The sequence below is a fragment of the Lathamus discolor genome, chromosome Z (genome assembly GCF_037157495.1).
Source record: "Lathamus discolor isolate bLatDis1 chromosome Z, bLatDis1.hap1, whole genome shotgun sequence".
In the NCBI taxonomy this organism is placed as follows: Eukaryota; Metazoa; Chordata; class Aves; order Psittaciformes; family Psittacidae; genus Lathamus; species Lathamus discolor.
The window spans coordinates 64,888,479-64,912,193 of NC_088909.1; the positions used below are offsets into that span (position 1 = coordinate 64,888,479).

Consider the following 23,715-nt stretch of genomic DNA (forward strand, 5'->3'; position numbering starts at 1 on the left):
GTTTATATGGCCCTCACACATTTTTATTTGGCAGTTGCTACCAGGGAAACCAATGTAGTGCAGAACTGCACAGGACTGGTAGCAGAAAAATCAACCATTACTTCAGGGTTGTACTTAAATGACAAACCATAATTTATAAAAAGCAGAATAGCAATTCCCAATAGCCTATGAAGTTAACTATTTTATCCATGTAGGTTTGGTTGCCATGGTTTATTTTTCTGTTGTTGGTGGGTTTTTTTATTCGTTTGGTTGGTTGGTTTCATTTCTTAAACACCTCATCTCATCTCAGAAAGCCACCACAGGGTAGTACTAAATAAAAAGCCAGAAGGCTGAAAGAAAACCAGACACAACTGATGTGCTAAAAAGACATAACTGTGAAAAACAGGAAAGGAAAACTATGAAGCAGTATAAAGGCAGTACAGTAGCAACAGTCAGTACAATTTCGAGCCTTTTGTGGTACTAAGCAGAAAAGTTATTAAAAATAGGATGCAAAACTTTTGACAATTGTGATCTTACTACAGACTATCACTAATAGCACAATGGTGATGACAAAATTGTTATTAACTACTTTTCACAATATTAAGACTGTAAGGCACATTAGTTGAGGCAAAAGTTTTAAAGTACTTCTAGTACTCTCTCAAAAGCATTCAGTTGTGAAATTCATCTTCAGATGCTTCAGGAACCAAGACTAAAGGTTAGCTTGATCAGAATTCTGAAATATTTAAGTTCACTTGTAGCTAAATAGCAGGTATAACCTGCACCTCCAAGTCCTTGAATTGCCAACTACAAGAAATAAAGAGCCTATGAAGAAAGGACTGTTTTATATTTATGCCATTTCTTGCACTCCTTTCTTATGCACCAAGGGTGGAAAGAATGGTATCTGGGAGATTACTGACTGACTGATGTCAGTAAGGTCAGCTTCATATTGACAGAGACTACTACTGCCCACTGACAAAGCACTTGGAAGAACTGCCCTAGAACCATGGGAACTGTTCCCATAAGGTTCAACAGTTAACTACCATTTGTAGAGAACAGCTCAGAAGACTCATCCACGCTGCTCGTTCTAACACATCCTTAATTACTGAGTCATGCCCTGTTCTATCCTCTTGGCACCTTCCTCTGCCACAAACCTTCTAAAGCTGGTTTGAAGTCTGCTCGACGGTCTTTGAGTGACACTAGACTTGTTCCTCTTTTTCTTTAAATGAGTAGTAACTAACTAACTAAATCAGTGACAAAGTATGCATTACTAAGTCATGGCCTATCATAATGGCTCAGAGTAGTGAGCATATATTATTACATGGTCACTCATAACCTACTCATTTACAATAAATATGAAAAATTCTCTACTACTATGCCTCATTCTCAGAATGAATCAGGGGACAGCACACAAGAAGTCATCTTGATCTGGTACAAAACCCCCCTAGTAAATAATTAACAAACAATCAAACTACACTAAATTAACATAAAACTAAGCTGCACCCTCAAGTTAAATGCCTCAAAATCTTGTCACTTAGGATCAAAACTTCTTATGCCCCATAAAAGTCCTTCATGCTAACAAATTACAGCCTATTTAGGTATTTAAATAAGTGTATATTAACACAACAGTAAAGACAAATCTAGCCACCCTCAAGTACAAAAGGCAACCCACCTCTGATAGTCTTCCCATCATACACTCCTTTCTCTGAGCGGTTGAAAGAGAACAAGAGAAATTAAGTTTTAACCAACTCTAACTGCTCCTACACAAATAAATGTTTCTCTTTGCCCTCTATGAAGATAGACAAGAATGGATAATGATGAGCTGGTGGAAGGAATTAGAGTAGTTTTACATCAGGTGTTGTCTGTGGGAAACAGTTAACACTGTTAGCAGTGATTAACTATCTTAATTGTGGAAAATACACTTCCCGAACAAAGGTTTTGATTGATGCTCCACTATAAGTCTTTACACTTAGAATATAGATAGTAACATTTTAGTAAATTCCACACTTACCCAGCTTAGATTTCTCCCACCAGAGATGTAGCCAGATATAACACCTCGCTGTTTGACACTAATAACAATTATGCCCAGAACATCACCTCTATTTTCACACAGCTACTCACCCATGTTCAGCTGCTACTATTTAAGAATGTTGCAGAGGGAAAAAAACATTACATGTATGTGTGGGACAAGCAGGTATCCTTCAACATGAATTAGCAGCCTCCTTACAGAAGTATTTAAATATATTCTTTATTTTTAAAAAGTGAAAATTCCTCTTGAAAACTACAGTTGTAGTGAATACAAGATTAAATATTTTTAATATTACTTCCAGACTGGGTTATCGGTAAGCATGCTTTGCAGTTTTTATTGGCTGGGTGACAATACATGAACTCTGTGCCAGAGAACAGAGATCCTACAGTATGGGCGATTAATTTCTGGCTTGGAACTCCTTTTCTCTGAATTTCAGAAAGAATTACAAAATCGTATTCAAGGACAATGTTATATGAACAGTCAGAACAATGTTTAAAACTCTATATGTAAGGGCATTCTTTCCTAACACCCTCCTGAAAGAACTGAAAGTCTGACTCAACACACATATACAGACTGAGTATTATTCCACATGATTTCCAAGAACAAAGTCAGTGGAACAATACAGATATATTTCTAGAACAGTGTTTCCAATTACTGAGAGCTATACTTTAGTACAAATATTAACAACTTACTTGTGGGAAGTTCGTTTCTTCATCATGCTGGCAGACACTCCTGTATGACCTGCAATATAAATGACGTTGAAATTATTGAAAAATAAAGTGTGCCCACAAAGCCAAAAATAGCCATCTTACACTAGTCGTCTTTTTGAATGTCAAAATGCAAAGAATGCAAACACTTTGTGTTATGACTGATCAAGTAATTGCTACAATGGAAGAAGGCTCTGCAGAGACAGACACATGGTACATGCTCATAAAACATGTTCCACCCACCCCTTCCTTCTTCCTGGTCTTCACTGCCCATTTCTCTACTTCCTTGCCACCAGTATCACAATGGGATGGGAATGGGGGCTGTGGTCCACCCATCTCAAGCTGTCTCTGACGCTCCTTCCTCCTCAGGGGAGGACTCCTCACACTTTCCCTGCTACAGAGTGGGATCCCTCACATGGGAGGCAGTCCTCCCTGAACTTCTCCAGCATGTCCTACCCATGGGCTGCAGCTCTTCACAACCTGCTCCAGGGTGGGTCCCTTCCATGGGCTGCAGCCCTTCAGGAACAGACTGCTCCAGTGTGGGTCTCTTCCATGGGGTGCATCCTTCAGAAACCGACTGCTCCAGAGCGGGCCCCTCATGGGGTCACAAGTCCTGCAGCAAACCTGCTCCAGTGTGGGCTCCTCTCTCCATGGGGCCACAGCTCCTGCCAGGGGCCTGCTCCAGCACAGGCTTCCCACAGGGTCACAGCATTCTTCGGGCATCCCCCTGCTCTGGCATGGGGTCCTCCCTGGACAGCAGGTGGAACCTGCTCCATCATGGACCTCCATGGGCTGCAGGGGCACAGCCTGCCTCACCATGGTCTGCACCATGGGCTGCAGGGGCATCTCTGCTCTGGTGCCTGGAGCACCTCCTCCCCTCCTGACCTTGGTGTCTGCAGGGCTGCTTCTCTCATAATCTCAGTTCTTTCCTTCTGGCTACTGTTTGCCAGCAGGCTTTCTCCCTTCTTAATGTTATCCCAGAGGTGCTACCACTGTCACTGATGGGCTCAGCCTTGGCCAGTGGTGGGTCTATCTTGCATCCGGCTGACACTGGTTGTGTTAGACATGGGGGAACCTTCTAGCAGCTTTTCACAGAGACCACCCCTGTAGCCACCCCCGAACAGCTTTCCATGCAAACCCAGTACAGAAACTCAGGGATGAACATAATGAGTGACAGATCACAATTATTAAAAAGAAAGCTGAACACAATAGGGACCGGTGTGGTCTTGTTTTACGGAAACGCTGTAATCACTGAGATGATCCAACAGCTACAACAGGTAAATGAATCAACAGGCTATGCAACTTTTCAACTGGCTCATTAACTTTTCACCCAAGTTAATCAAAAAGGGGCAAATACATGCCAGATCAGCACTGGGGAAGTATATACAAATCTCACCCTAACAGAGCACCTGAAAAAGGAATATGAACCGCCCTGAGAAGAACAACAGGCTTGGGCTAGCTTCAACCTATGTATTTTTCACGATGAAGAGCAACCAGCCATTGGAATAACATCCCCAAGGAAGTGGTAGATTCCTCAGCATTGGACACTTTTAAGATCCAGCTGGAGAGGGCACTAGGACATCCTGTCTAGCCTGTTTTTGCTAAGAGAGGTTGGACAAGATAATCCTTGAGGTCCCTTCCAACCTGGAATTCTATGATTCTGATTCCCTCCTAGCGACTGGGGACATCTAGTGCTGTGATGGTGAGCATTTTGTAGAGACTAGTAAGCAGAACCACATTTGTATAGAGCTGCAGTTGTGTAATACAGTTAGTATATTCTGCTAAGTGTTGTTGACTTTATGGTTGTAACATTCTGCTTAGCACAAAGCTAAGTATTAAAACATTAAACCCTCCTCACGTGCAATACATAAGAAAACCTGGTCAGAAAACGGTGGACTCTTGGACCTAACAGGTGTAATGGCCATGACAGCCTGTGCTGCTTGGGGACTGGCTGGGCACTGGTTGTTGGTGACCAATTGTTTTCATTTGCAGCACTTGGCTTTCCTGGGTATAAAACCTCTATCTTCCTCTAAATTCTTATCTTTTCCTTATAATTTTTAAGTTATTATAATAGTATATTTTTAATTGTTAAATTTTTATCTCACAAGGGTTTTTTCCTCATTTTTATTCTTCCAGTTCTCTCTCCATCCCACCTAGGGATGCGAGCAAATGGCTATGTGGTGACTAGCTGACTGATGGAATTTACTGTGATGTTCATGATGAGTATTCCTACAATCCAGGAAAGTAATGTAACTTTAAAGTGGTGGCTCCCATTATTAAAAAAATAATAATAATAAAAAAAAAAAATCAAGCAAACACCAGCTGCATTGTGAGACTTATCTTCTTAGTTAACTGATTTCTTCATTTTCAGCTAAACCAGGACAGGCACCCCTAGAATTTTTATGGGGAAAAGGAGCAAACTGGGTTACTCTTGTTACAGCAGAGGCTCAAGGCTTAGTATTAAGGACTGGGGATCCTCCTACAATACCTGCCCGTCACTGGGGAGGGACAGGGGGCAGGCAAAGGAGACAGCAGTGGGAGAATACTTCAGAGCTGCAAATCACCATGCTGCGATCTGCCATCTCAGACATGCTGGACAGACACAAGCCTGACGTCAGGACAGCCAGCCACCAAGCCTCCTGAGCACAACAGTGCAGAGAAGACTGGTCAGACACAGACCAACCATGTGGGATTTTACAGGGCTCAGGACAAAAGGCAGTGAAGTGGATCACACCACCAAGAGGCCACTGTGATTGTCACTGTCATAGTACAATTTCTGTATTATGACTATGTTGCGATTTCAGTATATTGCTCCAAATCCCATGTAATGTCAAATGTCTTCAACTGACATCAAAACACTGAACCCTCCTTGCCTGCAATATCTAAAAGAGCCTGGTCAGAGTGCTGGACTGACAAATGTGTAACTAATGTCTCGTGTATGTACAAACATGACAAGAATTTAAACTATGGATGCTTAAATTAACACTTACAGAGAAATATTTGAGGTTTTCTATGGGTCTAAGCAAACCAATTTTTTAAAGTTAACACTATATGCATGTTCCAAGCATAGCTTTGCTGAAAACTTTCATGACAGTCATAGTGTCACACAAGAGTTGAACACTAAAAGTATCATTAACCTTTTATATTCTTTACATTTTTATCTGAAAAATTCAAGAGGACATACATAAAGTGACAGAAATGGTAGAATTAGCATAATATTACACCTTATGCTTAAAACAGTCAAGCTCACACCAAATCCTTAAAAACCTGCATTTCCAGCTGTAATGACATCTGAAACATTTGGATTTCAAAAATTAACCCTTACAAGCCACTTACCACAGTAAAGATCCTCTTTGCAATTTTTGGCTGTTATAAGACCAGATAATTGAACTGCATGCTTTTAAGAACTATTAGCTGGAAATTAAAAAAAAAAAAAAAAAAAAACAAAAAACAGAAAAACAAACCAAAAAGCTTGATTAGAAACCCTAAAGACTTTGGGATTTGTCTATAACCACTTGTCCTGGGTTTACCAGTAGCCGTTTTGCTCCTTCTTAGTAACTGGTGCAAGCTCTGTGTTTTGACTTCCAGCTTGGGAAGACAGCTGATAACACCGATTGTTTTTAATTGTTGTTAAGTAATGTTTATTCTGGCCAAGGACTCTGTGAGCCTCATGCTCTGCTGGTGAGGAGGGGAGGCCAGGAGGAAGCAGAGACAGGACAGCTGACCCAAGCTAGCCAAAGAGGTATTCCATACCACAGCACGTCATGCCCAGGGAGGTAACTGGGAGTTACCCGGAAGGGCACACTCTCTCTTCGGGGGGGTCGAACTCGTTCAGCGGTGGTATCGTATTCTCTTGTTATTTTCTCTTATCACTATTATCATTGGTGGTAGCAGCAGTGATTTGTGTTACACCTTAGTTACTGGGCTGTTCTTATCTCAACCCGTGGGAGTTACATTCTCTTGATTCTCCTCCCTATCCCTCCGGGAGCAGGAAGGGTCGGGGGCGGGGGTGTGTGTGTGTGTGAGTGAACAAGCTTTTGTGGTTGGGTTTAAACCATGACAGTTCTTTTTGGCACCCAACGTGGGGCACGAATCCATGACCCTGAGATTAAGAGTCTCATGCTCTACCGACTGAGCTAGCCGGGACGTGAGCAGCCCAGTGCCATGCTCTGGGCACTGGGGGATGAGGAGGGTGGGTGCAATGGGCACCGGGCTCTTGCCTGCTCACTGGGGGGGGCTCCAGTGGTGGCAGCCCCTGGCTCCTGCCTCTCTCCTACAAAAAGAACTGTCGTGGTTTAACCCCAACCACAAAAGCTCGTTCACTCACCAACCCCCCCGCCCCGCTCCCGGAGGGATGGGGAGGAGAATCAAGAGAATGTAACTCCCACAGGTTGAGACAAGAACAGCCCAGTAACTAAGGTATAACACAAATCACTGCTGCTGCCACCAATGGTAATAGTGATAAGAGAAAATAACAAGAGAATACGATACCACCGCCGAACGAGTTCGACCCCCCCGAAGAGAGAGTGTGCCCTTCCCGGTAACTCCCAGTTACCTCCCTGGGCATGACGTGCTGTGGTATGGAATACCTCTTTGGCTAGCTTAGGCCAGGTGTCCCGTCTCTGCTTCCTCCCGGCCTCCCCTCCTCACCAGCAGAGCATGAGGCTCACAAAGTCCTTGGGCAGAATAAACATTACTTAACAACAATTAAAAACAATCGGTGTTATCAGCTCTCTTCCCAGGCTGGAAGTCAAAACACAGAGCCTGCACCAGTTACTAAGAAGGAGCAAAACGGCTACTGGGAAACCCAGGACATCACTAAACAAGCTTTCTGATCATATCGTCAGTTACTGTGTATTTTATTAATACATATTATAATAAAACATGTTTTATTACAAATATGGTGGTGTTATTAAAAACATTTATCAAGAAAGATACCTGTTCTTATAAAGTGGAAGAACTGCATCATCAAACACTGTATTTTACATTACTGCCTGTTGAAAGACAGATTTTGGCTAAATTGGCTCAAATACCTAAAAACACAGAAGTAACACCCACATTCTGCAAATAGTCCAGCACAAAATACTTGGTTTCTGTCCTCCCCTCAAGGTCTCTCAACCCACGTGTAAGAACAGAGGTCCAAAGCATTAGTCTTCTAAAGTGTCAATCAGGAATGCTAAAGGTACACAGAAGGCTATAGAAGCTGCAACAAAGACAAAGAAGCAGCTATGCAGACCTCTGGGAATGGGTGTCTGTCCAGTTCACTACCTTCTTACCTTGAGGACCTCATACTTTTGACAGGATTCAACTGGTTCATTTATGTAGTGAAGTATAAACCAAAGCCAGCTATGACAAATAAGCACTCTTCACCTTCTATGTCAGTCAATACCTTAAGACAGTAACAGAATCATAGAATCATCAAATTGTCAGGGTTGGAAGGGACCTTAAAGATCATCTAGTTCCAACCCCATTGCCATGGGCAGGGACACTTCTCAGCCGAGCAGGTTGCCCAAAGCCCTGCCCAACGTGGCCTTGAACACTTCCAGGGATAGGGCAGCCACAGCTTCTCTTGAGCAACCTGTGCCAGTGTCTCACCATGATCACAGTAAAAAACTTCTTCCTAACCTGAATATCCCCTCTTTCAGTTTAAAACCATTCTCTCCTGTCCTGCCACTACATGCCCTTGTAAAAAGTTCCTCTCCAGATTTCTCATAGGCCCCCTTTAGGTACTGGAAGGCTGCTGCTATAAGGTCTCTCTGGAGTCTCCTCTTTTCCAGGCTGAACAACCCCAGCTCTCTCAGCCTGTCTTCATAGGAGAGGTGCTCCAGCCCTCTGATGACCTTTGTGGCCTCCTCTGGACTCACTAAGGGAGGTCCACACGCCTCTTGTGTTGGGAGTTCCAGAGCTGAACACAGTACTTCAGATAAGGTCTCATTAGAGTGGCGCAGAGGGGGAGAATCACCTTCCTCAACCTGCTGGTCAGGCTCCTTTTGATGTGATCCAGGACATGGCTGGCTTTCTGGGCTGCAAGCACACACTGCCAGCTCATGTTGAGCTTCTCGTCAACCAACACCCTTAAGACCTTCTCTGCAGGGCTGCTCTGAATCCAGTCTCTGCCCAGCCTGTAGCTGTGAATGGGATTGCCCTGACCTGGGTGCAGAAATTTGCACTTGGCATTGTTGAATGAGGTTGTCATTGGCCACCTCTCAAGCCTGTCAAGGTGCCTCTGGGTGGCATCCCTTCCCTCCAGTGTGCTGACCCACATCACACAGCTTGGAGTCACTGGCAAACTTGCTAAGGGTGCACTCAATCCCACTGTCCATGTTGCCAACAAAAATATTCACAGAATCATAGAATGGTTTGGGCTGGAAGGGACCTCTTCAAAGGTCATCTAGTCCAACCCTCCTGCAATGAGCAGGGACATCTTGAACTAGATCAAGCTGAACAGCACTGGTCCCAATACCAGCCCCTGAGGAGCATCACTTGTCATGGGCTTCCACTTGGACACTGAGCCATTGACCACAACTCTCCAAGTGTTGCCATATACAAAGTTATGGTATTTGGACGTTTAATACAAATAAAACAGGATTTCAAGAAGGTACAATAGGAAATATTTGAAGATCATAGGACAAACTCACTAACACCTACAGGCCTACTTGCCAGCATTCATCTTAGTATTCTGCACTGGCTGAATTCAGTAACGTCTCAAATTGATGCAAACTTTTTTTAAGGACATCTCAGGTTATTCTATTGAACTGTGTAGCACTTCATTTGGCTAGGCAGTTGAAAAAACTGTAGCAAGAGTTCACTGAATCGGTAAGATTTTTGTCCCCTCCAGCACCTCTAAATAGGGGGATGAAACAGCACAGAATCCTTACACTTTACATATTTTAGTCACAAGATCAAAATCAGAATTATCTGATAAATCTACCTGCCTGATTCTTTCTTGGTACAAGAGTATTTCTTTAACAATAGTTATTCCACGGAAAGCTGGAAGAAACCTTAGAGCCAAAGATCAGTAATATCCAGAGTTTGCCATTGTACTTAGCCTTTGGGGTGGAAGAAGAAAATGGTGCAGTCATCAACAGTGCCACTTTATTATTTATCACTTGGGATAGCATTTTCCATACTGCTAATGAGATATATTCAAATAGGACATCCATAATCCTTGCAATCTTCTGTGAGGATCTTGAAATCAAGACAAGGCAGCTTAAGCAGTTCACACACATTAACACTAGGACAGCTTGATTTAACAGCTGCACTGTTAAACACATATATGCGCACCATCCCTGACCACACCCCAATTTCACTGACTGATCCACTTTCAGTCACTGTAAAACAAGGATAATGTCCACAGGAAATAACAGTAACATACGAGAACTGTTCTGAACTGCTTTTTCTCTCATTATCAAAATAATCTAGAAGTAATGCCTTAAAGTAACTGCTGTAACAATTACAATTATTTATAACCCAAAGATGATGCAGGTTTTATACCTTAGGAAACTGGTTCCACACTTGAAGACACTATACTACAGAGAATCATAGGATACTTAGGGTTGGAAAGGACCTTAAGATCATCTAGTTCCAACCCCCCTGCCATGTGCAAGGATACTTCACACTAAACCATACCACCCAAGGCTCTGTCCAATCTGGCCTTGAACACTGCCAGGGATGGAGCACTCACAGCTTCTTTGAGCAAACCATGCCAGTGCCTCACGACCCTAACCATAAAGAACTTCTTCCTTATATCCAATCTAAACTTCCCCTGTTTAAGTCTTAACCCATTACCCCTTGTCCTGTCACTACAGTCCCTAATGAAGAGTCCCTCCCCAGCATCCCTATAGGCCCCCTTCAGATACTAGAAGGCTGCTGTGAGGTGTCCATGAAGCCTTCTCTTCTCCAGGCTGAACAGACCCGACTTTCTCAGTCTATCTTCATACGGGAGGTGCTTCAGTCCCCTGATCATCCTCGTGGCCCTCCTCTGGACTTGTTCCAACAGTTCCCTGTCCTTTTTATGTTGAGGACACCAGAACTGCACACAATACTCCAGGTGAGGTCTCACAAGAGCAGAGTAGAGGGGCAGGATCACCTCCTTCGACCTAGAGGGGCTGGTCACGCTCCTTTTGATGCAGCCCAGGATATGGTTGGCTTTCTGGGCTCTGAGCAAACGCTGAAGCCAGCTCATGTTCATTTTCTCATCAACCAACACCCCCAAGTCCTTCTCCGCAGGGCTGCTCTGAATCTCTTCTTTGCCCAGTCTGTAGCTGTGCCTGGGATTGCTCCAACCCAGGTGTAGGACCTTGCACTTGTCGTGGATGAACTTCATAAGGTTGGCATCAGCCCACCTCACAAGCATGTCAAGGTCCCTCTGGATGGCATTAATTCCCTCCAGCATTATCAACTGAACCACACAGCTTGGTGTCATCGGCAAACTTGCCGAGGGCGCACTCAATCCCACTGTCCATGTCAGCGACGAAGATGTTGAACAAGACCGGTCCCAACACCCATACCTGAGGGACAACACTCGTTACTGGTCTCCAGCTGGACACTGAGCTGTTGACCACAATTCTTTGCATGCGGCCATCCAGCCAGTTCTTTATCCACTGAGTGGTCCATCTATCAAATTGATATCTCTCCAATTCAGAGAGAAGGATGTTGTGTGGGACAGTGTCAACACTTTGCACAAGTCCAGGTAGATGACATCAACTGCTCTACCCCTGTCCAGCAGTTCTGTGGCCCCATCATAGAAGGCCACCACATTGGTCAGGCAGGATTTCCCCTTAGTGAAGCCATGCTGGCTGTCACCAAGCACCTTGTTGTTTTTCACGTGCCTTAGCATGCCTTCCAGGAGAATGTGCTCCAAGATTTTACCAGGCACAGAGGTGAGACTGACTGGTCTGTAATTCCCTGGGTCTTCCATTTCCTCTTCTTGAAAATGGGGGTTATATTTCCCTTTTTCCAGTCGTCGGGAACTTCACCTGACTGCCATGATTTTTCAAATATGATGGCCAGTGGCTTAGCAACTTCATTTGCCAGCTCCTTCAGGACCCGTGGATGGATTTCGTCAGGTCCCATGGACTTGTGTAAGTTCAGGTTTTTTAGATGGTCTCGAACCAGATCCTCTCCTACAGTGGGCCCAAGGTCTTCATTCTCACAATTGCTGACTTGGGTGGCATGGTCAGAGCCTTTGCCAGTGAAGACCGAGGCAAAAAACTCATTCAGAACCTCAGCCTTCTCTAAATCCTGCGTAGCCAGTTCTCCTGAGAGCTTCCGGATGGGGCCTACGTTGTCCCGAGTCTGTTTTTTATTCTCTATGTACCTATAGAATCCCTTCCTCTTATCTTTCGTATCTCTAGCCAAGTTTAATTCTAACTGGGCCTTAGCCTTCCTAACCTGGTCCCTAGCTTCCCGGACAACATCCCTGTACTCTACCCAGGCCGCCTGTCCTTGCTTCCTTTTTTTATAAGCCTCTTTTTTCCTTTGAATTTTCCTCAGCAGCTCCTTATCCATCCAAGGAGGTCTCCTGGCCCTTCTGCTGCACTTCCTTCTGATTGGGATGCAGCACTCCTGAGCTTGTAGCAGGTGCTCCTTGAATATCAACCAACAGTCTTGGGCCCCCCTGCCCTCCAGGGCTATATCCCATGGAACCTTACTAAGCAGGCTCCTGAAGAGGCCAAAGTCTGCTCTGTTGAAGTCCAGGGCAGTGAGCTTGCTGCACGCTCTTCTCACTGTCCTGGGGATCTCAAATTTGACCGTCTCGTAATCGTTACATCCAAGGCTGCCCTGGAGCATCACATTTCCAACAAGCCCTTCCCTGTTGGTGAGCACGAGGTCAAGCATGGCACCTCTCCTTGTCGACTCCTCTATTACTTACAAAAGGAAGTTGTCTTCCACACAATCGAGGAACCTCCTGGAGTGCTTGTGCCAGGCTGTACCGTCGCTCCAACAGATATACGGGTGGTTGAAGTCCCCCATGAGAACAAGGGTTTGTGAGCGTGAGGCTCTTCCTATCTGTCTACAGAGTGCTTCATCCGCAGGTTCTCCTTGATCACGCGGTCCGTAACAGAGCACCACAGTAACGTCTCCCATAGCTGTTTTCCCTTTAACCCTGACCCACAAACTCTCTGTAAACTGCTCACCTGTCCCCAGAGAGTTCCATACTCTCCAGCCTATCCCTAACATAAATAGCGACGCCCCCTCCCCGCCTGCCAGGCCTGTCTTTTCTAAAGAGCCTGTAACCTTCCATTCCAACACTCCAGTCAAAGGAACCATCCCACCATGTTTCTGTGATGCCCATTATATCATACCCCTGTAGACGTGTGCACATCTCTAATTCCTCTTGTACATATCTCTAATTCCTCTTACATACGTAATTACATAATGCTGTAACCCTCCAAACTGCATCAGTAAGATGTATACACTTTTGTTTAACAGCAGCATGTGAAAGACCATTTCCCTAATTAAAGTTTACACTGAAGTCTACAGATGGCACAAAGATGGTATATTCAAACAGACACCAGTAGCAAATATACAAAAAGTATGCTGAACGGCCCCTGTCACACAGAGGAAAAGCTGTGGACCCCAAAGTACCTCTATAACCATCATCTTCCTTGCACAATATCATCCGACCCTTGCCAAGATAAAACATATCTTTCAAGCAGCTAATACAACATACTCTTTGAATGGCTGCAAAAACTATCCTTTCAAAGTGGAAAATCCCATTATAAACAATTCACAGTTAAAGTATTTCAAAATGCTGTTCTATTTTTCTTTTCCCTACAGGAATAAGTAGCAAAATGTAAATATGAAAATACTTCTGACATGTGAGGATATCTTAAGTTCTGTATATTTTGCTTTTTGCACAATTAAAGGAAGTAGTAAAGCTACCACAAAGTAAATCAGACAGGAAACTTACCTTTATATGGCAAGAAACCAGCTCTGCAGAAGACTCTTCTTTCACAATTTAGAATTGTCAAGGGCTTGCAGAGTCTCTTTATACTTATTTGTAAATGTATGACATTTTAATAAGTGATGCCAATGATGTCTTACTGCTATGTTTTAATGATTTAAAATATTCTTTGTGATAATTTTAATTTAACTTTTAACCAACACATATACTACCGATCTCCGTCTTCACCTAATCACTGCAGAACACAACAAAGCAGTAACCGTCTCATATAAATTCTCCTGAAACCTCCACTACTAAACTTAACAGCTTGGGACAAAAAGCCTAATTAGCATGAGTCATTCTGCATCATATGTCCAGTTCAAAGCACAATGGCATTTAAAAAATCCCAAACATTTCAAAGGTAGCAGTATCTTCATGCAAATCTGCCATGAGAAAAAACAACTGCAAACAAAGTGTTTTGGGGTCGAGCAGTTTGGTCACAAGTGGTAATGTGACTTCAAAGATGTCGACATTAATTAGAGAACAATAAAGCCGAGTTATTACATTCTTAATATAGCATGAATGTCACTGACAAATGGGTCTAAATCTGCAATCTTTACCTCCTCTTAAGTATGGAAAGAGAAGTTTTAACTAGACACTCCATTCCATAATTTAGAAAACACTCAAAATACTCTGGAAATAAGCTGCCCTGAATTTAAAAACAGGAAAAATTAACACTGAACAAAAATCAAAGTAAATGGATTAGTTTTAGTCATCTTTGTAATAACCAGTGAAGACTGAAACTTTGACGAATCTGAGGAAGGAGAAAATACTTATGTTTCAGTCAGTCATGTAAAAGAACAGAAACACATATTTTGCAATAGAAAGTGAACACAAAACTCCAACTCCCCGTCAAGAACAACAGAATTCAGCATTTAACTGCCATGCGGTTGTTGTGTTTTTTGAGGCTCAATTTATGCTGCCCATTACATATCCCCAGAATTTAACAGCAAAACTAGAAATGTTTCTGAGTACTTCTACTTTACTCCAGACAAAGAAAAGGGATAAGTCAAGACACACCAAAACATTCTTCCATAAGGCTGACTCCAAGGGAAGTATACATGTCACTTCAGCTGCAGGGTATAAGCAGAGAGAATAGGGAGAAGGACAAGAGAAAGCTACTGGCAATGTTTTTATGCTGTCTGATGTTGTCACATCAGACAGCACCATTCAATTCATGAACACTGGACCGGCTTTTCAAAACAGCACCATTAGCTTACCTCTCTGAACATCCCATGTTTACAATAAGCAGCAAAAGCTGGATATTTTAAAGTTATATTTCAGAATCTTCTCTGGGAACAGCAGTAATACCACACAAATTACTCTGCATCTGGACGCTATTTCAGAATTACTTTCAGGGACAGAATTCTTTGGTATGCTTCTACTCACCTAGTATTGCCCAACCTGAACTTGAAAGAGTTCGGAGAAGTAAGAGAGTTCTTTTAATCGAAGTACAGAGATAAAATTAATTCTGACTCTGCCAAAAACAATTTCACTGCAATCCTAACCAAGTAACTTCTAGGAGTGGAATTTCTTTCCTTAGTTCACAAAGACAATAGTGCAACAATTTTAAATGGGAAACAAATGCAAAAGCTTGTAAATACACAGCATTAAACAGGTGAACACTAGACTAAAGGCCAAATGAAAGTGTAAACATAAGGGTAATTGCAACTCATTTCACAACCAACCGTACTACAGTGTTAATTAAAAAAAAAAAAAAAAAGAAAAAATTCAAAAAACCCCTCCAAACAAACAAACCTCCAATCAAAAAGCCCAAATTGTATTCCCTTATACTGGAGACAGCCATCCACTATAATCAGTCTCTCTAATGAGAGACAGGCACACTGCCACGCAGAGGAGCAGCTGGCTGATGCTGCTGTCTCTACAAGAAGACAAAATCAAAGTCAGCTGTAGAAAACTTTGATAATGCATTATTTTCATTTTTTTTTTTTTAATTTTTTAAAATTGTATTTTCTGAAAAATTATGATTCTCCTGGAAAGCATTGTAAAGCACATGAAAAACAAGGTGGCTAGTGATAGCCAGCATGGCTTCACTAAGGAGAAATCCTGCCTGACCGATTTGGTGGCCTTCTGTGATGGGGCTACAGAACTGATGGAGAAGGGTAGAGCAGCTGACGTCATCTACCTTGACTTGCGCAAAGGATCTGACACTGTCCCACACGACATCCTTGTCTCTGAATTGGAGAGACATCAATTTGGTAGATGGACCACTCAGTGGATAAAGAACTGGCTGGACGGCTGCATGCAGAGTTGTGGTCAATGGCTCAGTGTCCAGCTGGAGACCAGTAACAAGTGGTGTTCATCAGGGATTGGTGTTAGGACGGATCCTGTTCAACATCTTTGTTGGCGACATGGACAGTGGGATTGAGTCCACGCTCAGCAAGTTTGCCAATGACACCAAGCTGTGTGGTTTGGTTGATACACTGGAGGGAAGGAATGCCATCCAGAGGGACTTAAGACATGCTTGTGAGGTGGGCTGATGCCAACCTTATGAAGTTCAACCATGCCAAGTGCAAGGTCCTACACCTGGGTTGGAGGCACAGCTACAGGTTGGGCAGAGAAGAGATTCAGAGCAGCCCTGTGGAGAAGGACTTGGGGGTGCTGGTCAATGAGAAACTGAACATGAGCTGGCTTCGGTGTGCACTCAGAGCCCAGAAAGCCAACCATATCCTGGGCTGCATCAAAAGGAGTGCGACCAACAGGTCGAAGGAGGTGATCCTGCCCCTCTACTCTGCTCTTGTGAGACCTCACTTGGAGTATTGTGTGCAGTTCTGGTGTCCTCAACATAAAAAGGACATGGAGCTGTTGGAACAACTCCAGAGGAGGGCCACGAGGATGATCAGGGGACTGGAGCACCTCCCGTATGAAGACAGGCTGAGAAAGTCGGGTCTGTTCAGCTTGGAGAAGAGAAACTTCATGGACACCTCATAGCAGCCTTCTAGTATCTGAAGGGGGCCTACAGGGATGCTGGGGAGGGACTCTTCATTAGGGACTTAGTGATAGGACAAGGGGTAATGGGTTCAAACTTAAACAAGCGAAGTTCAGGTTAGATATAAAGGAGGAAGTTCTTTACTGTGAGGGTGGTGAAGCACTTGAGTGGGCTACCAAAGAAAGTTGTGAATGCTCCCTACCTGGCAGTGTTCAAAAAGGCTGGATGGAGCCTCATGTGACATGGTTTAGTGTGAGGTGTCACTGCGCATGGCAGAGCGGTTAGAAGCAGATGATCTTAAGGTCCTTTCCAACCCTAACTATTCTGTGATTCTATGATTTTGCCCCATATGTGACACAACCACTAGTTTATCTATACCTCAAGTTTTTTTGTAGCCTGTAGAAGTTCTACTGTATATATGTGTGTATATACAGTCTGTACATATGTATACACACACAGCCTGCTAGCATCCCACGTTTTTACATGATTAACAGATCAAATACATAGTTCGTAAATTATTTCCAGTGTTTCACCATATATTTTAATCAGAAGGAAGAATGAATAATAGGAAGACTATACTAATGCTATATTATCTACTACAGATGATTGCGATTTTATAGAAAAGACTTCAGAAAGCTTATTTTACATTTTAAGTATCTAGCTGTTCTGAAACACTATTTGTTCATGCCGTTTCTTGGAAGTGGTAACCATCTTTAAAAAAGGAAGGCAATAAATGTCAAAATACAATAATCCTGTAAAGCACAGCAAATACTGTTTAAAAATTGTTAGTGCACAAGACTTTTTTATAGTGTCCTAGCAAATCACAGATACTCATGATATCTTCAAGATATCCTCACAAGAGCACCTTATCCAGCCCTGCTACTGGGGAAAGAGACTTCACTGCACCAGGTTGCCCAAAGTCCATTTCAACCTGACCTTGAACACCTGCAATGATGTGACACCTACAACTTCTCCGCACAACCTGTTCCAGCATCTTACCTTCACTGCGTCTTTACCCTTACCTTCCAGCGTCTTTACCCTCACTGTAAAAGATTTCTTCCTTATATTCAATCTAAATCTACTGTCTTTCTGTTTAAAACCATCATGACCTGTAATATCACTAAAGGACCTGGCTTTCTCTCTCCATCAATCAAATGGATTCCTTATGAGGTCTGTATCAGGCTTTATATATATATAGGTCTCCCTGAAGCCTTCTCTCTTCCAGGCTGAAGAACTCCAGCTCTCTCAGCCTGTGCTCATAGGAGAGGTGCTCCAGCATTCAGAGCATCTTTGTGGCCTCCTCTGGACTCAAGCAGGTTCACGTTCCCCTTTTGCTGGGGGCCCCAGAGCTCAACGTAATACTGCAGGTGGGGTCTCATCAGAGCAGAGGAAATCACCTCCTTTGACCTGCTGGTCACACTTCTTTTGATGCAGCCCAGCGTAAGTTTGGCTTTCAGGGCTGTGAGAGACCACTGCCGGCTTCAGTCCAGCTTTTCATCCATCAGCACCCCCAACTCCTTTTCTGCAGAACTACCCTCAATCCATTTATGTCCCCATCTGTACTGATATTGGGATTGCCCCAGTATCAATAAAGATGTTGCCCAGGTAAGGGCCCTGCACTTGGTCTTGTTGAACTTAGAGGTTTGCACTGGCCCATGTCTCAAGCCTGTCAAGGCCCCTGTGGATGGCATCCCTTCCCTCCGGTATGCTGACTGCACCACACAGGTTGGTGTCATCAGCTAATTTGCTGAGGGTGCACTTAATCCCACTATTTCATTCATGAAGATACTAAACAGTATTGGTCCCAGTACTGACCCTTGAGGGACATCACTCATTATTGGTTTCCAGCTGGATATTGAGCCGTTTACTGTAACTCTTTAGATGCAGTCATCCAGAAGGAGAGTTGCCACCTAAACCATTCTGCCACTTCACTTGGTTGCAGCTTTCTCTCCTAGAGATACTTTTTAAAAAATAAGAAAGACCAAACAACCACTCACTATGATCTTAATTTATGTCTCACTGCAAGACCTCTTTTACAGCCACCAGAATAATCATTTTATAAACTGATGAACTCAATTACTACATTTGCTGTTATTTTCAAAGGAAGAATTCGACCATTAGTGAAAGTACCACTGTGATAAACATTCTGTCCTGCTTGCTCAGTAGCTGCCTTTAAAGGTCCAGTGCCCAACCTTCACTACAGAATGGGCTACAGTCTCCTAATGATGCTGCCTGCTGCACTCCTTCCTAATGCGTATCCATAATAAAGAAATAAACAGTAAATAATTCCATATCTTCCCCCATTTTTTTACCATCCCAAAAAGCAGTAAAAACTGTCTAGCTTCGGCTCACCAACTATGATCAGGAGGAGCAGCAGCAGTAACAGCAGGGCAGTCAGCAGTTGCCTAGGCCACAACTATGCCAAGAGTTGAGGGACGCCAAATGTGTATGATTTATGGCTTCTGTTTAAATAACAGTGATACTACATTAACCAAACAAAGACTTCTCAGTTAAGATTAAAGAACTTTACAAAGAAAAAGGTAAATTGTAACTTATCTGGGATACTCTCCCCCCCCCAAAAAAAAAAAAATCATCTAAGGAAATCTGTGTATCAGTTTTAATGACAACTTGGCATGGCACCAGTTATAGCAAAAAATATCATGAACAAATAATAGAAAATGCAACTAAAAAAAACCAGTATATACTTATTTGGAAAGAACAAATAGAAAGTGCAATTTTCTTCAAGATATTAAAGTAAAATTTCCTAGCTTAGCTTTTTTGGGTTTTGGCTTGGGATTATTTTTTTAAGAAAAAACAATCTAACTACATAATTACCCTTTGCATAAGTTTCATGTTCTGACACTTCAAATCTGCGCTGTAGTTTTGTTGTTCATTGCATGTCAGGCTGAAGTTATTAAAATTATCATAACAGTTGCCTTAAAAACCTAGTGTCTGCATTCTTTGAACTTTAGCACAGTGCTCAGTTAATGCTTAGCAGTCAACAAGACTTCAGTTAAGTACCCGGCCCAAGCCTGCTCTCCTTGATTTTCTCTTACAAATACAATTCTACTCCCACACGTATTTTGCTAGTGTCAAGAGGAAGGATGACGCATCAGTTGACAGTGAAAACTCACTGAACCAAATGATTTAGACTTTGTACTGGTTCTTTCCATTGAAACTATTTATTAAAAATATTTGCAAATGTTACCTCTGAAATGAGTAAATGTTTCAAATGAGCAGCAAATTAAACATTAATGTAAGCTAATCACAGGTAAACAGTTTTGAAAGTTTCCAGAGGGTTTCAGAAAAAAATCCAGAATCAGTTGCTTCAGTTGTCAATGACTTGGAGGAGTATTTGAAAGCACTAGAGTGGACTACTGCTTGTGTATTTTAAAAGTTAACTGAGCTCTCCCTTTTATACATGACATTTCCTTGGTTTCTTGAAACAGCTAGAAAGTACCAATTCACAATGGCTGGTGATAGCAAATATGCTACATCATGTGTCTACAAAATCTTTAGCCTCACAGGTCGCTGACTTTTGCAGAAGCAGAAACTAGGAAGGACATTTCCCCCTTACAGAAGTAATTTTAGAGCAGAAAAAAATTACTAAATATACAAAATCATTTACATTACCCAAGTTCAATAAAAATGAAATAATTAAACGGATGACTGAACAGCGCTCATCAGCCTTTTCATTCTCAGACTGCTGGTCTGTAGAATTCTTACCTTGCAAATGCTAAGTTCTACTCCCTGACACACTGAGGCAGAATGCACAGCCAAGGCAGAGTCTTAATTTGTATAGAACCAAGCATCAACCTACAGAACAATTCTTCACTGGTCACTTGATGCTTTTTTTGCCTCAATGCTGATAATCCTTACCACAGAGCACACAAGACCGACTGAGATTCATCAGCCCTTCAAGCTGCTGAACTCTGAAAAAGCCTACCTAGTCATAAGAGGATAAACACTGACACATATTTTACATTTGTCTGAATAAAAAATTGCTTTCAAATACCTTGACTAACCTATTTCAGTTCAGAGAGCACACACTGCAGCAACCCTTTTTTGTGTGTTTTCAAGAGATTCTCTTTTACAATTATTAGCTGATCAGCTTCTATAAAACCATGAAGCTTTACTCTAACTTGTAAATATATGAATAAATTTCTGTTTATGTTCCAGCTCTTCTCTGATGAAGAGGAGAAATTCTCCCCTTGATATGCCAACGTAATCCTACACTGATGTTTTTACTTTTTAGAACTTTATGTAACTTACAAGTCTAATAAAACTTCAATATTCTATATTAAACACTTCTGTACTTTTGTATTGCTAAATTAAGTTTACATATATCCTTTTAATTTACCAGCTTCTATAACAAAAGCAAATGTTCTTCTAAGACAGGAATGGTAACACCTTCATAAAACCTTACGCATATTAAAAAAAAAAAAAAAAAAATCTATAAAGTAAGAACACTTTTTACCCTTTAAAACCAGACAAAACCACCCAGAAAAATACCTCACCTGCATCAGCTCTGGACCGCTGACCTGGTGATTTTCCAAATGGGGTCTTCATTCATCTGTGTTTAAGTGAGCAGCAAAGCTGCTGGACTAGGGTGAAAATCCAGTTCTTCCCAACTCCCAGAGTATCTTCTCACTCTTGGAAGAAGACAGCTACTTATTAATCCACCATTCAATCATGAATTTGTCCTTCCTCAAATGCAGAAGATCTATTTTCAGTTACAGTACTCTGGAAAAAGAAAAAAAAAGACCCAGATAAAGCACAAGTAACTTGATTTGAGACTTTGTTAGAAAAATATTTTAACTCTCAATGCTTGTTTTCATACTCAAAACCAAGTTCCCTCATATTCCATAAATCTGAGAACATTCAGCAAACACAGCAAATACAGTCAAGAATACAGCAAAACAAATACTAGGGGAGGTGCTTTTCCTTCGTACTCATAAGGCAAGTTCTGTATCACAAAGGCAACCACTTACAGAAAGGAAAGCCTCTTTAAAAACCACTGAGCTTAGTGCAGGGAAGAATGGCTACTAGCTTAGAAGAAACTGTACTACCTTCATCTTAGGTAAAATACAAATCAACTACTTTCATTTATTTGAAATGAAACACTCTCACACCCAGGAGCAGAAGTCAGTTAAAAAAAAACAAACAAACAAACAAAAACAGTCTGTTGAAAATATCCAACACAAAAGGTAACAAAACCACCAATTCCATTTCAGTTCTGGAACCTGCTGTCCATTTTCATACAGGGCTTAAAACCAGAGGAATGCCCCTAACTAGTGACCCACCTGAGTGACACAGAAGGGTACCTTATGCTTGTGCCTTACTGCATAAGGGGAAGGTACAGGACATGCCTCGAGGTATGGTGAAACTGTTCTGCAGAAAAATGCATTTACATCTCACATTTTTCAATTCCCTCATGAATCACACCCATTAACTTCCAGGAGTGTTAGAGCAGTACAGGGGAATTGCTAGGAAATGACACAGGAATATCCTAGGAAAAAACAGCAGTAAGGAGACAAACTTTTAGCAATTTGCAGTTTTTAGGAAGACTGCTACTATGTCTGGAAGACCTAGCAGACATTCACAGTCAGGAATTTGTTACAATTTGTGAAATTAAAGTAAAAAATTAATTTACAGGAAATTATTAGTTTTTCCACACGTCATCTCTTCCAGAAATCTACCAATGTATACATAACAATACTAAATGACACCACGACAACAGTCAACTCTTAAAAAGCCCTTGAAGATGTAACAGGAAGCAATTAGCTTGCTGACTACTTTATTAGAACAAAACAAAGTTTTTTCTACTAAACTCTAAAATACTTTACTATGGATAAAATACATTCACACAGAAAAGAAACTCTGAGTTCAGAGCACTGCTGCGATTATACTATCATATCAAGTCTCACAGGCACTGCAGAAGTGTACAGGAGAGATCCCATTTTTTCCACCAAGAGAGCTATTAGTTAAGAATCAACTGTAACATAGTATTATACTATTCCACTTTAAAGACCCATAAGCAAAACAAAAAGAGGGCACAAAACAAACAATAAAAACCCAAAACAAAAACCCCACACCCTCAAAACCATAAGCTAAAACCCCTTCACAAAACCACAAACTATGAAAAGCCCTCAAAGTTAGAAACTAGCGTGCCCTTTTGCAGTACACCCCTGACCTGTTATTCAAGAAGCTGAAAATATTTTATAACATCTGAATTTATTATATACTATTCCCACCCCCATCTGCAATTCATGGAAAAAATATGAAGTACTATGTAGTTGCACTGACTGTTAAGTAGGTATGCTTATGAAGATTATCAGTTAACTTTTATTTAATCGTGTTCCCAGTCATTACTACACTACAAATATGAAGTCATACCTCTAAAAAGGGAAACCAAATCTTAATCCTTTTGAAGTCATAATTCATTTGCTAGCACTTAATGAAGTGTTTCACTGTGCCCTCAGGACCAAAGAACACAAGGCTAATGAAGTAAAAATCTGATTCAGCAGTTCAAACTGATTTTCTAGAAACTAAGCCAATAACCGTTATTAGTTCATAACTTCACTGAAGATTTTCACTGAAAGCAAATGAAACTTGAGTTTTCCTAAACCTACTATTGTTAATGGAATTTACATTTAAGTTGCACACTGATGGTTCTGAAGATATTAGTAAGAAGGGATAAAACCTATTTTGTGAAAATAAACTTATATACTTCGAGGATATCTTGACTTTTAAAGCATGATGACTTTTTCACATGATGGAAAACAAATTAAAATCCTGTAAAATTCTGGATTCTTAAACATGATGAATGAGAAACACCATGTTTAACGCCAGCATGCAAACATAGTAAGCCTTTAATATGGAAAAATTATCAAGAAAAAAAAAAAAAAACCAAAAAACTGCACAGAATGTAAAACCTTTCATTACAAAATTTCATTACAAGTCTTGAAGAATGTAATTTTCCACATCAAAGTAGAAAGCACAACATGCTTCTGACATACTGTCGTGGTTTAAACCCAACCACAAACCTCGTCCACTCACTCCCCCACTTCTTGCCCTCCCCCTGCTCCTGGAGGGACGGAGAGGA

The 23,715-nt window shown here is 41.8% G+C and overlaps 1 protein-coding gene across 9 annotated transcripts in view; it reads right to left on the minus strand.

Moving 5' to 3' along the window:
- The window catches only part of SPIN1 (spindlin 1), a 62,176-nt gene that overhangs the window by 11,183 nt on the left and 27,278 nt on the right, over nt 1-23,715 (minus strand). For 8 of the 9 annotated variants that reach the window (XM_065662064.1, XM_065662063.1, XM_065662058.1 and 5 more), the window contains exons 2-3: nt 21,128-21,353; nt 2,698-2,746 (exon numbers count right to left, since the gene is read on the minus strand). In XM_065662064.1, coding sequence (XP_065518136.1) covers nt 2,698-2,746; nt 21,128-21,179 — 101 coding nt within the window. In that variant the 5' untranslated portion in view covers nt 21,180-21,353. Of the gene's footprint in view, nt 1-2,697; nt 2,747-21,127; nt 21,354-21,913; nt 22,096-23,715 lie in introns of those variants that run through there. The other variant, XM_065662061.1, reaches the window with a different exon arrangement.